Genomic DNA, 22,190 nt, shown 5'->3' with positions numbered 1-22,190 from the left:
ATGTTCTGAGTATCTAGGAGGAATGCAGAAATTTAAAAAAAATTATCACTAGTCAGAACCTTATCCAAATGCATTCTAACCAACCTCTCTGAATTTCCACTTATATATTAAGGAATCACATTTCAAGATAACACGTCCTTGTTAGGAGCGCCTTTAATTACAATTTACTTCTGCTAGTTAAGTTTAGAATAGTGTAAAGCACTGATTACTGAAAATCAGTCTAAATTATCAGCCATTAAATCATTTTTGATGGAGTGACATTTACTGCTGGCATGCCTCATAACAAAAATACCTCATGGTTCCTCCCCTGAAAGACAAAAGCTTCAAAATGAGGGGTTTGCTGCTACCTTGTGTCTTCTATTCACGTGCAAAATAACCTCTCAATAGACAGGAGTATAGCAGCTACCAGAATGAAACGTGTCCTTACCCTTCTGTGGCCTGATAATAAAAGATTGCGTAGCTCCATTCACCAGTCGGCAATATCCGTCTATCAAGTCAGCCATATTCTCTGCAATGGTTAAGGATGGTGCTGTCACTGTCAGAGGCTAAAGAAGGAAAAAACAAGGCACCAACAAAGAGGTATTATTGTAGATGCAAACACTGAGCAGAACAGCTGTGTCATTGCATCAGAACTTTACACACATTTGCAAACAGTAAACAGCAGAACATGGATGAGCAAAGAACTACCAGATTCTTGCTTTACCTTTTATGTAGCAAATTCAAAACATGAGGTTCAGAAAGCACAGCTGGCAAAACTTTCCACCCAAATTTAATACTAATCTGGGTTTAGTAAGTGGCTGCTAGCTAAACGTTCAGCCAACCAACCACTGTTCATTACAACTGCTATGACTTTTATGGCAATAATTATAATTCTGAAGAAGCTGCTTGTTCCTTAAAGTTCTTACAGGTGCTATCTTTTTCTACCCTTTTGCAGCAATTTATTTCTTTCCCTAAAAGGTAACACCCCCCCCATCTTCAAAAAAGATAAAAATAAAAACATGGACAGTGGAAAAAAAGATGAGACACATACGGACAAGCTATTAATTTTAATATATTGCCAACATTCATCACCCTCTGTGCAGATTTGCCAACTTGCCCTCAATCCTCCTCTACCACAGTGACTGCTTTCCAGTGCACTGGACCAAGAAAAAGATTTGATCTCATTTCCAGCTCTGCCTCCCTGTAATATGAGGGAACAAATTTCCCCTTTTTCCTATTTCCCCTTTTCAGAAAAGTGAAATTACTCAGTTTCCTCTTTAGGACCGAGCATCATATACGTATGCGCTACTAACTATTAAGTCGCACTTCAGGGCTAGCATTTTTAAATTAACCTTCTTTTACAAATGTCAAAATCTACAAGCACCAGATGCAAAACCTAAAACATGCAATGTGTTCTAAATCTATTTTAAAAACAAAAATACCTGACTAGTATGATGACTAGTCACACTTGACTTCCCTTTCCCCTTAAAGAACAAGAAAAATCTAAGAACTGCAGAATGCCTAGAATGTAAAATGTTAACATAAAACACGCTGGCTGTAACTGCAGGAGGAGCAAGAGAGTTTAACAGTAACTGAAGTCTTTACACACATACAAAGATAGGCAGTCCTCAGTTTAAACATGCATGTACAGAAGTGAAGTATACATTTAGTATATCATAATTATGCTGACAGTAGAAAAATCCAGAATGAAGTTACAGATCAGAACACAAGTACAATATACAGGATATCTTTCATTCAGAGCATACTGACCTCCACCCCTTCCCAGGAAAACCAAAGTTGGTAAGTTAATCACAACTGTCAGTATCATACCTCAGGTGCACCTGCTATCTTGAGCTGCAACATGCCTTTTCTGTCCTTGTCTTCACTGTTTGAATACTGAATAGTTTGCACTTGATTAAAGTCTGCTAGATGAGTTGGCTGCAGAAAGGCAATGGAAAAAGTGGGGAAAATTTCAAAATTCCAGCAAAATACTTTGCCTTTATTCCTGATGTTGCAAAAGCAGGTGTAGACTTTGATCTCCAAACCACACTTGCCGAAATCTGTTCCTCTGTTTCTTTCTACGGTTCTGTTAGGCTCTGGCTAACAGACACAAATAGCCACAGTATTCGCAAAATGAAACCAAGCACCACGTCTGCCTACAGAGGTCGCTGTTGAGTAACTCCAGGCATACGCTGATCTACATAGTAGAAACAACCTCTTGGAAGTTAAGACAGAAAACTTAACAGGTTAATCACAGGGAACCTGCACTCACAGTACACACAACGTTCCTCCAGACTGCTGTAAAAGGTATGTTCCTAGATAGCTATGTATTCTTAATCTCCAAACCTTTTCATTACCTTTGAATTTATTTCAATAGAAGTTGGACATGGGCTTAACTTAAGCCATGATTGTGAAGGTCCCACATATTTTGCTATAAGAACCTGTCTGAATAACTTCCTTGCATCAGGGAGACATACAGAAAATACTGTAATGCAATGCACATCAGGTAATGAAAAGGCTATTAAGGGTCTGAAGTAAAGCAAATATGACAGCAATGGCTGCAAAAAAGCTAAATACTAACTGATTAAGCAAGCTCTGGATTTTCACATTCCTAAGAAAGAATAGAATAATTTGCATGTTTCATTGTTAAGAAGTCATAACTAACACTTCAAATTCTGCAAGTGAGCACTTCATTGGGTACAAAAGCCAACAAGCTCAGTGCTATGGCTGACAGGGTCTCTCAGCTTCACCCAACCGCATTTTCTCCAGTTCCAAATCATGAGTTAAGATCTGAGCAACAGCTGTATATACTGGATCTCCCAGCTCTTCTGTGTTTAACTCAAAGATAAGACTTGTCATTCCCCTTTTTGTGAAGTTCAGTTCACAATAGGTCATGGTTGTTAAGACAGTAATTGAGAAAAAAAACCCACAAAAAACCAACAAAACAAAACAGAAGTAGACTTACATTTGCACCCTTGTCTGTAAGGTAACTGATTCCTTCTTCTGGGCCAATTGCCAGTTCCACTGAAATAATCCAGCTTGACTTCAGAATCAAAGGAGAAAGACAGGGCAAAATTTGAATAGTAAGACAAGACCTTGCTATGGAAACACTATCCTCCAATGTTATAATTGCAGTTTTTAGTAATTAAACTCTAGAAGCTTTTAAACTCTTAAAACAATTTAAAATGTATTAAAATCAAGTAATTTTATAAGTAGCAAAACTCCTCATGACTGGTTTCCTGCGGATCCCTGCTACTCAAAAATGCATTTCCATGTGTTTTATCTTACGTCTACAGGAGAACACTGTATTTCCCGTATTTCCTCTTCTATTCTCACGGACATTGATGTGCATGTTCTAATTTCTACTTGTCTATTTTCACAAAGCTTGCAGGCTTACGGCCTTTTCTCAAAATTTGCTTGAAATTAGTAGATTAAAAGGCATTAGAGGAAAATTTACAAACAGAAGAAGCCAAGAAGTCTCACCTCCTTACAAAACCAGGTTAAAAATTGCTTGACTTTCACAACAAATCACCAATAAAAATAATTTTAAATGTACAATTCTTACCCTACCTAATGAATGGTACCTTTTAAACAGTCAACTGAAAAAGTTCTAAATAAAATCAATAAATATATTTTGTTGATAATTAAATCAATGTCTTTACATCAAAACAGGAACTAAGCAAGCAATTAGTTGCAGAATTAAACAAATCCAACACAACTCATAACTACAGCATGTATTCTAGTGACTGTCACATCCCCCTACTTACACCGAGAGCACACTTGAAGCATTCCTTGTCAAATCTGTACACTGGAGAGAGGATCTCAAAGAATTTCAGAATACTTTCTTCTCTATTAAGGTTGGCAAATTGTCGAAATGTTTGTTGGATTAATTTTCGTAGTGTTTTGGCCTGTGTATAAAGTGTTTAAAGATCAATGATATTAATTTAATCAGTGACAGTGCATTTGAAGAGTTTCAGTCAGTATCACTAACCATTTCTTTATCAATGAGATGCAGAGAATTCTCAAGAAAAAAAAAGAAGCTTCAAAATATAAGTAACAGTTGTGTCTTCTAACTTCTGCCTGGGAACAAAATTCCTACTGCTATATATTATAGAGAGAATATCTAACTAATAATTTTTTGAATAAATTATAATAAAAGACATGTTAACCTTTGCAGGAACTATTCTGGACTACTCATTTCTCCCAACTTTTTAACTATGTACCAGTACAAAACCACAGCACCATAGGTTCATACGAGGTTTTAAACCTTCATAGTAGGTTTTAAAACTTCAAAATTAAATCATCATTTTCTTATCTGGTAATAACAACTCAGCTGTAGCAGTATCTGAATCTCTGTGCACAACAGTGGATTCTTCAAGTCTGAAAATATGCAAAATAACTTCCATATAAAAAAATAAAATTTAAATAATAAATTCAAAATTAATGTAAAAAGTAACTGAACAAACTGTTTAACTATATCACATATCATTTAATTAATTGTTTTCAGGGTAGAAATAACCACATAGAAAGAGCATCAAAAATCCTCCCAGCATCTGGGACAGTGGGACAGAGCAAGACACCTAATAATGTACCCTGAAAAAGCAAGCATATAAAGGATACATGCAGGCTTTCAAACAACTGCATTTAATAAAATAAAATAATAAAAAAAAAACCACCACAAACAAAACTCCTAATCTAAAACTTGTCAAAAGCGAAGTATCTGCCTGTATAAAAACTGAATCTGAGAAGCAATTTCTTTACCACGCCCCAAAACTGAACAAGCAATCAAGAATCCTGAATAAAAACATCTCTTTCTGAACACTAGAATTCATCTAGACAAAAGTGCAGTGTCTTCTCTTCATCTGCCCTAATCCTAAGAATCACAGAGCCATTTAGGTTGGAAAAGATCTACGAGTACATGGGTGCTCTGTGAGTAATGTAGGGCCAGGCAACCTACTCTTTACATCATGTAGTGCCAAAACATGAAAACCACAGACACATCTATTATTTTTCCTTTTACCAAGCTTGACCCATGTCTAAAGTAACTGAATGTGTTTAAAAAACCTAAGTAATACCCATTTCTAATATATCTTCCAATTAACAACTACAGAAGGTAAAATAGTGATTATTTTTGCAGTATGTCAAGGTTGACAGGAATTACCATTGCTCCTCTACCAAACAATATCTGAGTGTCCTACTGTAACAGCATCAAAACTCCTCATTCTTTCGCATCGCCTGTTAACTGCTCCGGGCACTACGCAAATAGAAACTTCCTTTTGTCTTTAGCACTTCCAGTCAGACTAGGCATTCATTTTTAGTAAGCCTTTGAAGAACATTCAGAACTCCAAATTGCCAGAGCTTTTTAAAAGGACTGTTTAGAAAAGAGTCACTCTAATAGCAGTGATTGAAGGGTGTTGTATATTCACATACAAAATCAGTTTTCCAACACATACAGGTTGGAAAAAAAACTTTAGCTCAGCACATAAACTTTAGGTTATAAAGTTTACACAGACACCTGCCATTTTATTGTAATTTTAAATTACTGTGTCACTTTAGGAGAACCTTTTACCAACTATCAGGTGGATCACTGCTCTTAAACAGGCTGTGGATGCTTGGGTAGGATAAAGAAAGCATCTGGCAGTCAGGAGACCTCCCAACTGCACCGAGAGCTGCCTAAGACTTTGTTAGGACTCAAGATACACTATACTGGACCTGTCTTTTACCATCCTTTTTAGAGAGAAAACAGATGTTAAGGGAATTGAAGACTTTAGCCTTAACTAAACACCTGGGAAAAAACAGGAGCAAGACACTACAAAAAGAAAAAAACTCCGCTAGCTCCAGTCGTCCCAAGTATTTCAACCACTCAGTTGTTAAAAGGTACTTTATTCTGCCCATGGTTTGTTCCCCTGGCCTGTTTCAGCATCATCTTGACTTCCATGTGTAATGGCATATGTTATTTGGCTCTTTAAGTCCACCAAGATGACTTACTCTTCACTTTGAGATCATTAGTAAGGTGTAAACATAGAAAGTCAGTTAGAGAAACACACCTCTTCCGTAACAGAAGAGCACCATTTATGAGAAGTATCTGCAAATGACAACTTCAAGGGAAATGCAGTGAAAATTTGCTCTTAAATATTTCCTAAGAACATTTTATTTTTCTGCTTTTGCCCAAGGCATGCTCTAGAGTGGAAGTGAAGACTCCTAATTCACAAACTAAAGACAATCTGGCTTGCGTCCATTTCCCTGCACCACCCCCTGCCCTCCAGCTGTTGGTTTAGTTTAAGTAGATATTTTTTCCCCCCATGGTGTTTGGCATACTTAATACAGCTAGTTAGAACATGGCTTAGTGGTTATGGCATCACTGAGGCACCATTTACTAAGCTAAACACAGGAAGGTTTCTTATTCTTCTCTTAGTGAAGCAATGAAAATGGAAGGCCTGCTGACTCAGCGACTTTTCCTATGTATTTGGAATTATTCAGACTTACTCTTTCTTGAACATGGATAAACAGAACTATTTGCAGCACATATGAGAGAGAATGCATTTTTCAATGTCTTTAGTGTTTCCTCCTGGAGAAACCTCCCTAGATATCTCCTAAGACAGCACTCGCTTTCTTTTACAACATTATGTCATACAGACACTCTGTGATCAGCTAATACACAATGTCTTTAAACTCCTGACTTTTAAAATGTATTTAATGAGCTCCTCAAATAAAGCTGAACGTTCTGTTTTTAAATCCCTGTATATCACTTCATACTTTCAACTGCTAAATATTGTGATTTTCATTTTTCCAGCCTTCTGGTCTTCCCATACATAGAGTGACACCCTCTGTATAGCTGGCATCTCCTAAATGTGTAACATCAACAACGTCGATTACCACTGTAATACAGTCCAAGCTTTACCTCACTAACAGAGAGAAATAATTTTCTTTATTGTAAATGTATTTACAATATCTTTAATATATGGATATTTATATATCCATGTAAAATAATATGTATTATTTTACATGGCCATCAGGAGCCTTCCTTTGCCTGCCAGTACAAAATCATTGGTTTTCACAATGTCAAAGAGTCATTTAATCACTGAATCAATCCTAGATCATTTTTAATAGGGATTTAATTTTCATTAAAAAGCAGATCTCTTCTTCCTCCCCTTGTTTTTCCTCTTTGTAAGTCCAATACTTTTTTTATGTCTTTACAAGGTCCTATTCAGCTTCACCTTCTGGCAATTCTTAGTACTTCTTTCTGCTGTTCTCTCAATTTCATGATTTCTAAAGACCAGTTTTCTTTGTTGGTCAGTTTTCTGACTCCATAATACAATTTTTGAGACAGTTATTCATTCTTTTTTGTCTCGAGCATTTCACCACAGTTTCTCCTGTTAGTAGAAAATACAGTTTCAGATAATTGCTTAAATTAACATGCAGAGGGATTACTCAAATCCACTTGACTTCATTAGCTTTTGATTTTCAAAAGTCTTTTGAAACAAACCCCCTTGATGACAGACCTTTTCTGTTTATCTATTTAAATCACAATGTAGAAGCTTTCTAAATCTGAAGTTAAACTCTATTATTTATACAAAACCATCACTGCTTACCAAACCCAGCTCTAAAATACTGATTTATGATTTATACTTTCACATATGAATGGTAAGAGGTATTTTACCAAGACATTTATATCAAGATGGATATAGCTATAAAAATACTTGGTGACTATTCTTAATCCCTCTTTTGAGAAAAAATTTTATTTTTTACTCTGGGACCATATGGACTTCAATGGAAGTGAGATTCAACTACCATTTACAGTCTTAACTAGGATTAACAAATGTAGAAATTACTTGAAATCTCCCTTGAATGAGTGGGACAGAGTCTTGATGAAGGGAGGCAGAATATGGTTTATCAAGTTGCCACTGAAAATATGCTGTTTTCTTACATGTCTCCTTCCTCTTTCTTCCGATATCTCATTTAGAGGAGAAAACGAACAAAAAAAAAAAAAGTCAGTTGATACTAGAGGATCTGAGGACTTGTTTTGAACTTTTGTCCATAAGGTTTGAGAAGCAGAGGTGTAATTCTCTCACAGTAGCTCAGCAAAGCCACGTTGAATCATTACTATCTTAGTTCTGCCAGTTGCACACCTGTAGTATGGGATTTATATCCTACCAATCTGATCAACAGCTTTGATATTTTTTCACCAAGACAACATAACTGCACAGTAATTCCTTTACAGCTATACAGGTAAAATGCTAACACAATTTTCAGATTTCTGACACTTATTTTTCCTAAAGTTGTATACAATGGACTGGAACTATAATTACCTTCACCGAATCTAGTAAACTCTTCGGAAAAAAACGTCTTAAACCAACATCTTTCCTGAAACAAAAACACACAGAGCATTAATATAAAAAAGATTGTGCAACATTATATTGTTCTTTTCCAGGGTGGTGCTTTGGGTCTGTTTTTTTGTTTGTTTTCTTTTTCAGCTAGCACATGCTATATAATAAATGATTTTCATAGTAAGGTCTTTGACAAGCTCAGCTCAACAAACACAGTCCCGTTAAAATGCTAATCACAGTTGCTCCACAGCAAATGTGAGATAGCAGTATCTTCTAGTCCAAATTCAAAAGGATATTGCATTTACAACAGGTACCTGGCGTGGAAAGTGTATTATTTGAAACGTTGGCTTGGGCACAGAGAAGTTTTGAGAATAAAACCTGGTTTTTGTACATGTTTTAATAATGCAAAGAATATTGAGAAAATATTCTTACAGCATGTGATCAGGTGAGAAGGGAACAACATGAAAATGGCAAATTCTAATAAACATCTATTAGAATGGAGTAGGAGATACAACACAAAGGAAAGGACTTCTCATGAGATCACCTAAGTAAGCATGTTCACTTCCACTACTGTTTTACCATTTGCACCACTATAATTAATGTGTTTTTTTATATTTCTGCTGTCACTTTTTCCTCATATTGAGCATCTAATGTTAAAATTCCTAGCTTTTTCTTGCAAGTAATCTCACTTCTTGCGTTTGTAAATCAAGATCCTAATTCCATCCATGAGCCTGGATTCTGCACACTGAATTACATCAAGCTCATGTTCAAACTTATTATTAGGGTTGCAGCCCTGGTTTGAAACACACAGCCATAAGGATTAAATATTTTTGTAGCTCAAATGTGTGCACCTAGCTTATGTCTGACCTGTATGCATCACTACAACTGAACATTAGCTTCAAGGAAGATGCCTGAGAAGTTGCCAGAGATACGCTAGTGCAGAAGATCATTGTACAACCAGGTAAAACAAATGCTGCATGACCATGAACTACTTTTGTAGTATTAGCTGAAAATCTGCATGAGAAAAATGAAAATCTAAAAGAAAAATGTAGATAGGAAAAGGACTTGTATCCTTGCCTCTCAAAGGTGTTACTGCTTTCCTTTAAGAGGTTACAATCTCTTTCAAACACACAGTCTTATCTGCTTCTGAAATAAGTATGAAAGAAAGCTTTCCATGACCACATGTTTTGAACATAAACAGAAATACATCTGGAATTCCCACATTTAGCAAAGCAAAGCCAAGCTGTTAGTGAGCCTGAGATATACAGAATATATTTACTGCTACCTAACGGCGCAAGAAAGCCAATGTTAAAGTCAATACAAAAAGCTTACTTGAAATACTGAAACAGGGTATTTTTAAAGCTCTCCAAAGACAAATAGTTTACAATTTCAAAAAACATACTAAACACGTCCTCAAATAAGAGGAACAGCGCATTCATGTGCAGCAGCAAACACTAGCATCTGTGCAATGACAGTAAGCTGAAAGATTATACAATTTTCATAAATGTTAATTCCTTTGATGCATTTCTTCTCAAATGCAAATTATGTGCAGTTTATCATCCCACACAGTTAAATAAATCTAACACACTATTACCATCTAAATAACATGCAATGACATTTTGACAAGGAATATATTAGTGTAACATTAAGTATTTGAGAGAGAAATGGTGTTCTCAAAAATGAAGCACCCTACAACACTCCAGTATTACTCATGTTAACAGTACTGCAGCACATGGCTGTGACAACCTGATTCAATTCGTTATTAAAAAGATTTGTAAGTAGCCTTTATTGCAAATCTGTACGTAACAAATTCAGAACAAATTCTATGCAGAATACAGCAAAACACAACTATTAATAAAATGCGTTAATAAAGCATAACCTGTGTTTAACTGAGATGGCATATTTACTGGAGGAGATTTTAACATAAGAAGCATGCAGATGTAATGCCATGGTCAATAACAAACTGTGGTTATCGATACACAAGATAATAAGCATCGGGAATTGGAACATACAAACAGTTTTAAACACACAACCCTACAAACTCCTTCCCTTTCCTCCTCAGCTGTACTGCGTGGGGGTAAATTGGCCAACTCAGGATACACACCCGACTCAGTCCTCCAGATTAAGAACTCTGACATCTGTTTTCTGATTGCCAGTAAGAGATAATTAGCAGCAAGATCCCCCTTCATACAATTCTACTACAGCTTTCTACTTAACCTCATCTACTCCATCCTACTTGTGGGCTTAAATGTAAATTTATTTTTTGTGTATAAACTTCAATAGGATTAATAAAACACCAACTACAGATGGATGATACTGCTTGTCATACAATGATAAGCAGCTTTAGGCAACATATATCTTTATTTCTATTTTTCATCTCAATTGAAGTTACAACAAAAAAGTAATGTTAGATTAACATAATAGACTAACATGCTTTTTACAAAACTGTGGCTGCAGCTGTTCCTTCATATAGCTCCCATTTTTGTACTTGTAATTATCCCTGTTCTATGCTAACAGGCTTCACATTTATTATGAAAAAATTCTTTCATTACATGAAGGCACAACTATTAAAGGCTACTTAACAGATTGATTCTATCTACCATTTCCCATCCAGATTTGGTCTTGTATGAAAATCTGATCAAAGACAAATATACATCAAATAGACATCTGACAAAGACAGGCAAGAAGCAATCACACCAAATGCAAAAAAGTGCCGTTTAAAAATTGCACTCAGCTGGTTAAGTGCCTCATGATGTACTAAAACTAGCAAAAAAACCCACCAAACAAAATGCCTCACTTGAGAAATAAATATTACTTGTGTAGATAAACCTTTATAGGCTATTAAGGTGGTAGGACTGAATGAGTACATTTTGGGGATCACTGGTACTTTCTGTAGATTCTTACTAGCTTACAATTATCTATAGCCACTTTAAGGTGCTTTTATCCTTCATCTCTCCCAGCTAAATCCCATGCAAAATACATTTTGCTTCTCAAAGGAAAAAAAAAAATTACAAATAATCTTGAAGAGAATTCTACATTTCAAATTTGCATGGCATTAAACTGTTAGTTCTTGCATAGCGGAGTTTTGCTTTGTCTTTCACAGCAGCAGTTAGTTATTTCCTATCAAAACAGGTACTGCTTGGAAAACAAATGCACTGAAAGAAACAAGTCACTGTTAAACTGGAAGCAGCCCCATATTGAGTCCTCCAGGAACTCCCACCTGTTAGAATTCTTAATACTTCCTGTCATCTGTTATGACCCTTGTTTCCTTTGTTTCATTATTTCCAAAGTTGTTAACCTAATCACTAATGTTTTAGCTTAGGAGTTGCCAAATAACTGACTTAAAAATACCTTTCTCAAGTTGTTGGAACATATGTAAACTGCAACCACTGTAACTCACAGCACTTTCAAATCTTTTTTATATCATCTTCTTAGCCATGTCTATCTACTCATGTTCATCCTTATTAGTCCTTCCTCATTTTGTTATGTGTATCCTCAACCAGGATATTTCTGCTAGTGACTACAAACAGAAAACTAAAGTCCTTCAAAACAAACACGAACACCCTAATTCAACCAAAAGCACAGCTTTAAAAATTCCACATATATAGAGGAACACTATATAAATAGCAGGTACTATATAAACAATCAGGAAATTATTAAAGTTATTTTGACCTATTGAAATCATAGTTTCCCCAAAAATCCTTGTGAACGTGTGCACTGTGGTGAAAAATCTTTTCTTCCATTCTCTTAATTTCACACCTCTAGAAGTTAGCACATTTTATTAAAAAAAAAAAACAACAACAAAAACACTGACTTCACAGCTACACCAACCTTTTATCCCAATTTTATGTTAAATTGTACATCATCTTTTCACAAAGATAATTAGTAGTGAAGAGTAGCTCATTGGTGTAGGTATGTATGAAACTTGTTAATTAACACAAATAAAACCAGTTTTAAATCCCTGACGCTTCCAAAGGGCTTTGGATCGAAGCCACCTACTCTACATGATTAAGTAACCAAAACACTTTCAGTCTAAGGATGCTGCTTAAAATTTGTGACACAGATACACAACAAACTCGCTAATTGCAAGGTCACAATTCAGGAAATCTACATACTGAGCAAAGAGAAAAAAACCTCCAAACTGTACCACAAAGATTTTCAAGTAACTCAAACTTTACCACAGATGAGTCACAATGAAAAATGCAACTATGCACAGAGAGACATTTAGAAACAAAATCACCTTAGAACTAGACTTGATGAACCCATAACCATTAGCAAAATTGCAAGAAATTGTAATAAACCTCCTAATCAAGTTTAAACAATTCCAACTCTGTTGGAATTCCCTGGACCACAGCTAAAGGTATTCTTCCTACTTCTACACCTAGGTAGGTTTCATCATCCATTTCTTATATTAAAGCACTGAAGATCTCAACAAACTTAATGTTATTAAACTGAATCTAATGTTCCCCAATGAAGAAACAGTTCAAACCTCAAGCTAGGACACAATACTTACTCTAACACTTCATAGTTGGACTTCTTTTCTAATGCATTGCCTCTCATCTCTCCGTAGGATCTCCTGAAGTTGAAAAATATTTAAAAGCAACAATTATTGGATGATCCAGCCTAAATCTACAACATCAGTGTAGTCAAATCTTTTAGACTTATCATTAGAAAACATTGGCAGAATGCATTCAAATATAAATATTGGTATATTATCCTCCTACCTCAACAGATCTGATTTTTATTTAAAAAAATAATTCCCATGTAAGGAACATTACAGAGAATGACAGGAGCACTGCACTTCCAGAACCACTTTAAACCAGCTTAACTACACTGCTACCAAAAGAAGTGATCTAACCTGCCCTTCAGCAGCATCTTTCTACCTCCAGCAGTATTTATTCCTTTTTAACACCACTTGCATCTGTGCCTGTATCAGGAAGAACCAGAGGAAGCAGGGAATGATGAAAACTAACAGTTTCAATCCAGGCATGTTTTTTTTTTTATATATATATATGTGTATGTGTGTGGGTGGGTGGGTGGGTGGGTGTGTGTGTGTGGGGGTGTGGGCGTGTGTGTGTGTGTGTGTGTGTGTGCGCGCGCGTGTGTGTATTAAAAAAAAAATCAAGAATGAGTGGCTGTTGTTATCAGAGAGCTGGGATCATTGTCTTCACTGAGAAAGTCGACCAGTAATACTTATGAGTAGGACAGTCTTAGTAGTCATCTATTAGAAATACATTAAAATGCTCTGAAGAGCCACAGCATGAGAACCACGAAAAGCAGGACTTGGCTGACAAAATAATCATGGATTATTATACTCATTACATATTTTGAAATAAGGCACCAACAATTTTGTCAGTGCATAAGGAGTTTGCAGTTACACAAAGAATTTTTGTTTTCCTTGGGGCTACCAGCAAAACTCACAGCAAAGACATCAGGCTCTCCTATGATAGACACCTAGGAAATTTCATAATTCTAAATTTTGTTTTATTTTGGAAAGTACTGTTCAAAGGACACTTTTCTTCTGTGTTAACAAGTTTACATTTGCCATTACTTTCTTATCAATTTTACTTCTTCCCTAATCTCCCTGTGCGAGACAACAGCTTAACTAAAAGCAAATGTTTCAGGCTGGAAACTCTCCATAAATTAGAAAAAACCAAAACATACATTTCAAAAGCTGTGCTGGGAACTCTTAATCTGATAAATTTATTTTTATTTTCCAGCTGTCTATACAGTTGACAAGAACACCAAAACCACCCAAAAGAATCCTTAAGATTTAATAATTTGAAAATAGAACATTAAAAATTGAGTAGAAGCAGAAAGGAAAGGTAGCAGCGTTTATCTTTAATTATATTCTTTAGCTGTAGGATTTATATATGCACAATGATAAGACTACTTGCTAAATAACACCACAGATGCATTTTTTTTCAAGTATACTTCACTGTAGTCTACAGGCCTTTGAATTATTCAGATGAAGAATTCACCCAAAAGGCAGTATCAAGATGTAATTAATTAAAAATTTAAAATTAATGTTAATTTTAAAATCACTAGAAATTGGTTAAAATACAATCTGTTCAGTTTTTCTTCAAACTACTTTGTAGCAAAAAAAATCTTATGATTTTTTATTCAACTATACTGTTCAGAAATCGATGAATTATAAGCAGTTTCAAAATTAATGTATATATTCTATCAGAAACATGTTGAATAATAAATGAAATTTTCAGCTTACCGGATTTCAAGGCAACCTAGTTTCAAAGCAATTTCTTGGTCCACTTGATCTGCTATTTCTAACATATAGTCGTTTTTCACCTACAGCAAAAGAAGTAGGTATGCATCACAGAAAGATCAATTCAGTGCCAATACAGACTAAAATACTGCCCGAACAACTTTAGAGTAAGAGTCCCAAGTGTAATTTTTTGTAATTACGACACATAGTGTTATGAAGAGAAAAAAGAAGTGATGCTCATATTCTCCACAAATAAACTGCACTTTTGGAAACGAACCCTCCTGATTGCAATGAACTCGATAAAAAAATTCTTTATCTACAACAAAATTACCTATGTTTTAGTAGATATAATCAAAACCTTCACAGGAGGCTGAGCAGATGGTTGCACCTGCATTCAAGTTATGTGAATGTATGCTGTATTCTTGAACCACCTTGGTCAACAAGTTTTAATTTTGTAGATGCATCTAATCATGCATATAAAACAGACAAATGTTCATGCGTTACTGTGAAAATAACACCAGCAGCAAACAAAAAGAATAGTATTTGAAAAGCATACTGCGTACTGACTTCAAATGATTGAACCAGCAAGAAGCAGCACCAAGAGTGAAACTTGATGGTTACAACCTACAGTAGGAAATAAAACGGACCAAGGAGTAGGCTCTAACCTGGAGGAGGCCAAATGCTATGGCCAAAGGCCACCTTGCCTGAAGAGGATGGCTGGGCCAAAACAGCATACTTGGACCACTGCTGGCATTCATTGTCCACCAGCTCTGCTTGGGCACAGTCTGGAAGAATGCTGAAGTGGCTTGTGCAAAAGCTTGTACCACAGAGCATGCTAAGTACTCATTACGATAACTACCAAGGTTCAAAGCTTCATCACATGTCCTGTACATCACATGTACATGATGTAGGTAGGCAGAAGGCCTACTTTTTAAGTAATACTTTCACCACATTGGAGTAAGTAATTCATACAGTTAGTAACAACAACAACAAAAAGACAGCAAGAATCGAACAAGTGCTGAAGAACTTAACTCTGCACATCACATCTTCTGTGCAACAGCATTTTTTACAAGTAACATATCTCTACAGAAGTGCAATTTTTCTTTAATGGCTCATGTTATCCTCTATCTTAGGAAATCATAAACTTGCTGTTGAGATCCTAAAACCTATGACCCTAAAGTTGCAAAAAGTCCTGAAATATCACAAAAATCTACACGACTGACTTGCAGATCAAAGAGGAGATTATACATTATGAAAGCAATGCACTTCACAAAATATTTTTCTGAGGGATGACAAGTTGTAAGAAAAACTATTTCACACTGCTACTATTATGGAATTAATAATTTAGAAGATAAAGAAGTACAGCAGCACATTTAACAGCTGAAGGTCCTCTCCAGTCAGCATCTTCCCAGTAACACACAAGCACCACAGCATTCCCTCACCACCAATGCCACAGCTGGATCCAGCCCTAGACTACAAAGCAACAAATACATAAGACCTTCTCACTTACAAAATGCATGAAAAATGTTGATTTCTTATTGAAAGATGTGAAAGAAGAAATATGATAAAACTGTGCAAGAGTGAGAATATGAATTCTTACAATAGCTGCAACATCAGGAGAAAGCCTTCATTTTAACTCTCAGAGGTACTCAACATGACAAAACAAGCTTTTTTCTCAATTCAACTCTTCCAAATAATGAAAGCTACAGAAGACGACATAATTGTCCTTCAGCATCATGCAGTTTGTTATTTGTATACACACAGGGAAATATTAATTCTCTACTCCCATGTTAGTACTACAAAAAATATGTAGAATTAATGTCATTTTCTTCATTATGCTTACAATTAAAAAAAAAAAAAAACACAACAAACTTCTCATGTGAAACAGCATTCTACTTGGGTTTTTCTGATAACACTTAGAAAGATTTATCCAATTAAAGATTGGAGGTGGGGGGAGCCCCCCTAAAGCCACAGACTCTATATATCTGGTAATTACAATGGCTGTAAGTAATATAAAGTGGGAACGTTTTCCAGGAAATCAAGGTGTTTTGATTCTGTATCTTCATTTGGAACCACAAAGGTCCCGTAGTACAGAGACCTATGTGTTCACCAAGTAAACAGTCATTGCTCTAACAGACGAAATATCTTCTAATTTATGAAATCATGTACCGACAACCATATATAAATTAGACAGAACTGTCAGTCATATGGCCACACATATCGTGTGTATCTACAGTACATAGCATGGATATGGATCTATAGGCCGAGGCCAACCGTATGAGGTTCAAACAAGGCTCAGTGCTGGGTCCTACACTTGGAAAACAACAACCCCATGAAATGCTACAGGCCTAGGGAAGAGCACCTGGAAAGCTGCCTGGCAGAAAAGGACCTGGGGCTGTTGGTCAACAGCTAGCTTAGTATGAGTTGGCAGTGTGCCCAGGTGGCCAAGAACGCCAATGGCATCCAGGCTTGCATCAGAAATAGCATGGCCAGCAGGACCAGGGCAGTGATTGTCCCCCTGTACATGGCACTGGTGAGGCTGCACCTTGAATCCTGGGTTCAGTTTTGGGCCCCTCACTACAAGAAAGACATTGAAGCGCTGGAGTGCGTCCAGAGAAGGGCAACGGAGCTGGTGAAAGATCCAGAGCACAAGTCTTGTGCGGATGAGGAACCTGGAGTCCTGCAGCCTGGAGAAAAGGAGGCTCAGGGGAGAGAGACCTTACTGCTCTCTGCAATTACCTGAACGGAGGTTGTAGTGAGGTGGTTGTCAGTCTCTTCCCCCAGGTAACAAGTGACAATTTGTGAACAAGAAGAAATGGCCTCAAGTTGCACCAGGGGAGGTTTAGACTGTCTATTAGGAAAAATTTCTTCAACAAAATAATTGTCAGGCATTCCAACAGGCTGCCCAGGGAAGTAGTTGAGTCACCATCCCTGGAGGTATTGAAAAGACAGGTAGATGTAGTGCTTAGGGACATGGTTTAGTGGTGGACCTGGCAGTGTTAGGTTTACAGTTGGACTCAATTTATCTTAAAGGTCTTTTCCAACCTAAATTAAATGAAATTATCATGTTATCTATTTATTTATAAGATACAGAAGACACATTCCATTCATCTGAAAGACTGGGCGAAGAAGGCATTGCAGAAATAGTTTCTGTAGGGGGAACTTAAGGTCCTGTTCTTCAGCATCAGGTGTAACACACTGCCTAATGTTATGAAATGGCTGAAGAGGTCTCCCATATGAATTACCCAGAATCACACTGGGAAGGAACCTGTGGAGGCCATCTAGTCAAGCAGGGCCACCTAGACCCACTCGCCTAGGACCATGACGAGACAGCTTTAGAGTATCTCCAAAGATGGAGGCTCCAGAACCTACCAGGACAACATGTGCCAGTGCTTAGTCACCCTCACAGTAAAAAGAACAAAAATGTTTCCTAATGATCAGAGGGAACTCCCTGTGTTTTAGTTTGTGCCCATTGCCTCTGGTTCTGGCACTGGGCACCACTGAAAAGAGCCTGGCTCCATCCTCTTTGCCCTCTCCCTTAAAGTATTTATAGGCATTGATAAGACCCCCCCATACCAAGCCTTCTCTTCTGGCTGAACAGTCCCAGCTCGCAACCTTTCCTCATAGGACACGCTCCAGGCCCTTTATCACCTTCATGGCCCTTCACTGGACTCTCTGCAGAAGCTTGATCCTCCTTGTGCTCAAAGTTGCTATAATGCCTGAAGGCGTTTTCAAGAAATTTGGCAATTCAGAAGGCTGGGCATTTCTGACCAGCCTGTAGTGCTTAGTATCGTCAAGCGCCAACATGGGAAGAAGTTTCCCTGGAAGGACGCTTCTGGAAACAATACAAAAAATGCTGAGATTTTGAGTCATATCTTTTCTCAACTAGCATCCATTTACAATCACTCTTCATTCTACTGCAGAACTGCACCTGTTAGTAATGGCATAGTATTTCCCTAAAAGAAAATCTCCTATAACCAGGGTTTTGTTTAACTTTAAATCAGAACTGCCATCTAGATGCCATCATAAATGGCAAAACATAATAAACAGAAAATTAAATTAGAACTTCTGTTCATCAGTACAGACACAAAACCTGTCCTGCATTGAAACAGTCAGATCCCATCTCAGAGCAGTTAAATCAGGAATGTAGTTTCCAAACACCAGTGTTACTACCATAAATGACCTCTGCGGTACACATAGGTGGCAAACAACAGAACTGTACTCCTCGTCCACAGGTCTACATGTAGATATTTGAAGAAACAAACTGAAGATGCAAACTCTACATGAGTTCAGTTCTCATATGGATGCCTGTATAAAGAAATGTATCAAGTTAAAAGAAACTATACTCAATTTACTTCTTGTTTATATTACCCATACTGAGGTTTAATGAACTTCAATTGTACTTTAAAGAAAAGCTTTTATTTCATTCTCCTACCCTTTTTCTGAGAATTCACCTTTATGTACAGGCCAAGTGACTTCGCCTAAAAAGCTGTCATACCTGTTTACAAAATGCATTAACTAGCCTGCCTTACATCCACACAAATCAAATATCCATTGGCTAGTTCACTTATCTTTAATAAAACTTTTTTTAAAAAGAAACTGAGCATTCAATTTTTGGAGCCACTGCAACAATTTTGCACCACCAGGAAATGTCAGAGATGTTATCCACCTATTCCTTGAGGTATTCAGACACCAAAAAGAACTGGCTGTAGTGAAGTATTTTTTCAGTCCTGGCATATAAAACTTGCCCTTGCAGAGACTATGCTAATTTGAGGCTACTAGTACAACCTGATCAAATATGCATTCATTTATCTTCACAACTCATTGCCTTGTAGATCCCAGTGCTGAAGTACTTAATTTGTTAAACTAAACAGCTTAAGAACATCTTCAGTTTCATGCAAACATGTTTTAAAATGCTGCTAGCCTCAAGTAACTACTGTTCCATAAATAAATAAGCAACATTACCCAAACATTTAAAAGTTCAGGGTTTCTTTCCTCTTGCCCTCTGGCTTGTGAGCTTTCACAAATTCCAGTCATGTTTTCCCAGTTTGACTCTGTAAGTACAGGCACCAGAACTTGACTAAGAAAATTCTTAAAAAGCAACCCATCCAAAAAATTCGGAAGAAAAAAATAAGCATTGTGAAAATTCTCAGCTTCTTTGCAAGACAAAAGTGAGACATTTTCACCATAATGCTGCAAGTAGACAGTGATATACTGGAATGCATCATTTTGTTAGTGTGACAAGCAGAAATAAAAGGGGATTTTTTTGCAGACCCCAATCTAGAAGAGATGGACAAACATGGTATTTCATAAAGGTGGAGTAAATTACATACATTCCTTCGACATCAGATTTCAGCCAACAAAGACTCTACTCTCCCCTGCTGATTTATTGTGTGGGGTATGTGCATATGTGGGTGTTGCTTCTGAAGTTCCTTGGTACAGTAAGGTGGAGTTTCAAGTCTTTCATAATAACTACATTATATGGTTCAGCCAGAGAAGTGGGATAAAAATGCCTTTATCCATCCAAGAAATGAGATGAAAACAGAAAAAATATCCCCCCTCCAATGTCCAGAAATGACTAACCAGCAGTGTTCACAGAATCAGTCATGACACCCTCTCATCAAAATAAATAGCTGCACCTCATTACCATAAAACACTGCATATAGGTTATACACACCTTTTTTATTTTTGTGTTTAATTTTTGGAAGGTATACAAAGAGATTATAGGCTTCAGGAAGCCTATGGCCATAATCTTGTGGTCTAATTAGATTGAGCAGTGTCTTACTATGGATCGCAAAGGTAATAAATTGATAGAAGGAATTAATTTTATCTTGCTTTTTTCAGAAACTTGTCCGCACACATTCTTCTTTAAATTTCAGTAAGTCTGAGGGAGTGGGAGGCAGATTCAATTTCTAGTCCCAGAATACTAATGAGAACTTCTCTTATCACCTTTAATTTTTCTTGACTGCTTGCTTTGAGATGGCATTAGATCAATGCATGAACTAATGCTCGTGCAAATATTAGATAAGAATTTTTCAAGAGGTTCAGCACAAGCTGCATAACCTCCTAAGGAAAAAGACTGAAGAAATATTAAATGGGAGAGACGCAAGAGATAATTTAATGGTAATTAAGTGCACTGCCATGGGGCAATTGAATAGTTTTCCTAGAAGTCTTTTGTGTTTTCTCAATTATTACTTTCATTATTATTGTTGTTAATGTACTTAAATGAGATAAATGAGAGTATTTTTCCTATGTTTAAGAGAAAAAAAGGCCCTGTCTTTAAGAGCATAAAGGCTATATACAAAGGCACAAAAATGAAACCCTGACAAATCTGAAGAATTCTACCATTTTTTTCTGTTTACTACAACTTCAGAGTAAGTACATTAAGAGGGAGGATGAATCTTCATCTGTGGGTTTTGGAGATACTGTTATCTGCATACTCCTGTTACACCTGCAGAACTGCCCTCCTTGGGGGTATGTGCGAACCTTTACTTACAGCTTGCAAGTTCATTTAACTGTATGCAACACCTAGAAGAAGGCTGAAGAGCACATCATCAAGTTCTATATATTCTTGAAGAAGTTCAAGTACCACTGCTGTTGTTCTGCTCCTCATTTCAGTTGTTCAGAATGGGATCTTTCCAAAGGCTAAACCAGAAAATATTGTAGTATGTTATTTAATATACATTAATTTTACGTAGTTTTAAAGAGAACAGCAACTTATAGAAACCTGTCACACAAACCTGGTTTTGAAAAAGCCACCCCCAAAAACCAACTAGCTAAACAAGAAACAGCAAAGCAGCAACCTGTATCGATTTCCCCCAGTCCAATGAAGCCTTTGAAGTACTCCTGCTAACTGAGTGGCATTACTTCAGCTACACCACATACTAAAGACCAGATGCTCTGGCAATGATAAGACTAAGTGAAGCCCATAGTCACGTCAAATACTTCATGGTCACGACGTTTTAGCAATAAAAATGCATAAAGATTAACAAGGCAAACAGATTAGGCAAACACTAGGATTAGGAATTAAATGTTATACTACCAAAAGCCTATATACTTTTTATTTGGTTACAATCAAACCCACAAAATATTATGCCTAAAGTGAATTAACTTTGGTTTATGTTGCTTGCAACACACTTGCTTCCACTCTAGCAGAATGTGCTTATCTGAACTTGCAGAGAAAAACATATTGGAAACACAGTTTAAAGAAGACAGAGATAAAAATAATTTCTTGATGCAAACTGTGGTACTGATTTCAAGCACCTTTTCCCTAGGAATTTTTTTTTTTTTTTTTTTTTGGGGGGGGGGTACGTTTTCTAACAAGTTTAAATCACATTTACAGTCAAGCAGGTGTATGCTTGGGAGGGGAAGGATTAGTTTAAGTTCCATTAAACATGGTATAATGGAAATGCGAACTATTTCAGGCTTCTAGTGAGCGCTAGTATAATGTCCGTGTTAGAAGATGTAACTGTACTTGCATTTGCTCATTCACAGGCTGGCAAACAATAATTAAAGTGTGACTTATGCTTCAAATTAGTAGTTAACTTGCTGGGGTGTAGAACATGAATGCCAAGCATAAATGCACCTCTCAGAGGTACAAAAAAGTAGTCTTTTACATGTTCTGATAAAACAAAAAGTGAAACAAAACTGTCACTCTGCCC

The 22,190-nt window shown here is 36.6% G+C and overlaps 1 protein-coding gene across 16 annotated transcripts in view; it reads right to left on the bottom strand.

Annotated features, from left to right (window-relative positions):
- Positions 1-22,190, bottom strand: part of PTK2 (protein tyrosine kinase 2) — a 223,846-nt gene that overhangs the window by 78,722 nt on the left and 122,934 nt on the right. For all 16 annotated transcript variants that reach the window (XM_037381990.1, XM_037381994.1, XM_037381991.1 and 13 more), the window contains 7 exons: positions 14,533-14,612; positions 12,820-12,882; positions 8,289-8,343; positions 3,747-3,887; positions 2,945-3,022; positions 1,810-1,917; positions 428-545 (listed from right to left, as the gene is read on the bottom strand). In XM_037381990.1, coding sequence (XP_037237887.1) covers positions 428-545; positions 1,810-1,917; positions 2,945-3,022; positions 3,747-3,887; positions 8,289-8,343; positions 12,820-12,882; positions 14,533-14,612 — 643 coding nt within the window. The remainder of the gene's footprint in view (positions 1-427; positions 546-1,809; positions 1,918-2,944; positions 3,023-3,746; positions 3,888-8,288; positions 8,344-12,819; positions 12,883-14,532; positions 14,613-22,190) is intronic.

Source organism: Falco rusticolus, chromosome 3 (assembly GCF_015220075.1).
Source record: "Falco rusticolus isolate bFalRus1 chromosome 3, bFalRus1.pri, whole genome shotgun sequence".
NCBI classification, from domain to species: domain Eukaryota; kingdom Metazoa; phylum Chordata; class Aves; order Falconiformes; family Falconidae; genus Falco; species Falco rusticolus.
The sequence above is the reverse complement of the archived record's forward strand: the minus strand, read 5'-3'. Positions and strand labels throughout refer to the sequence as shown.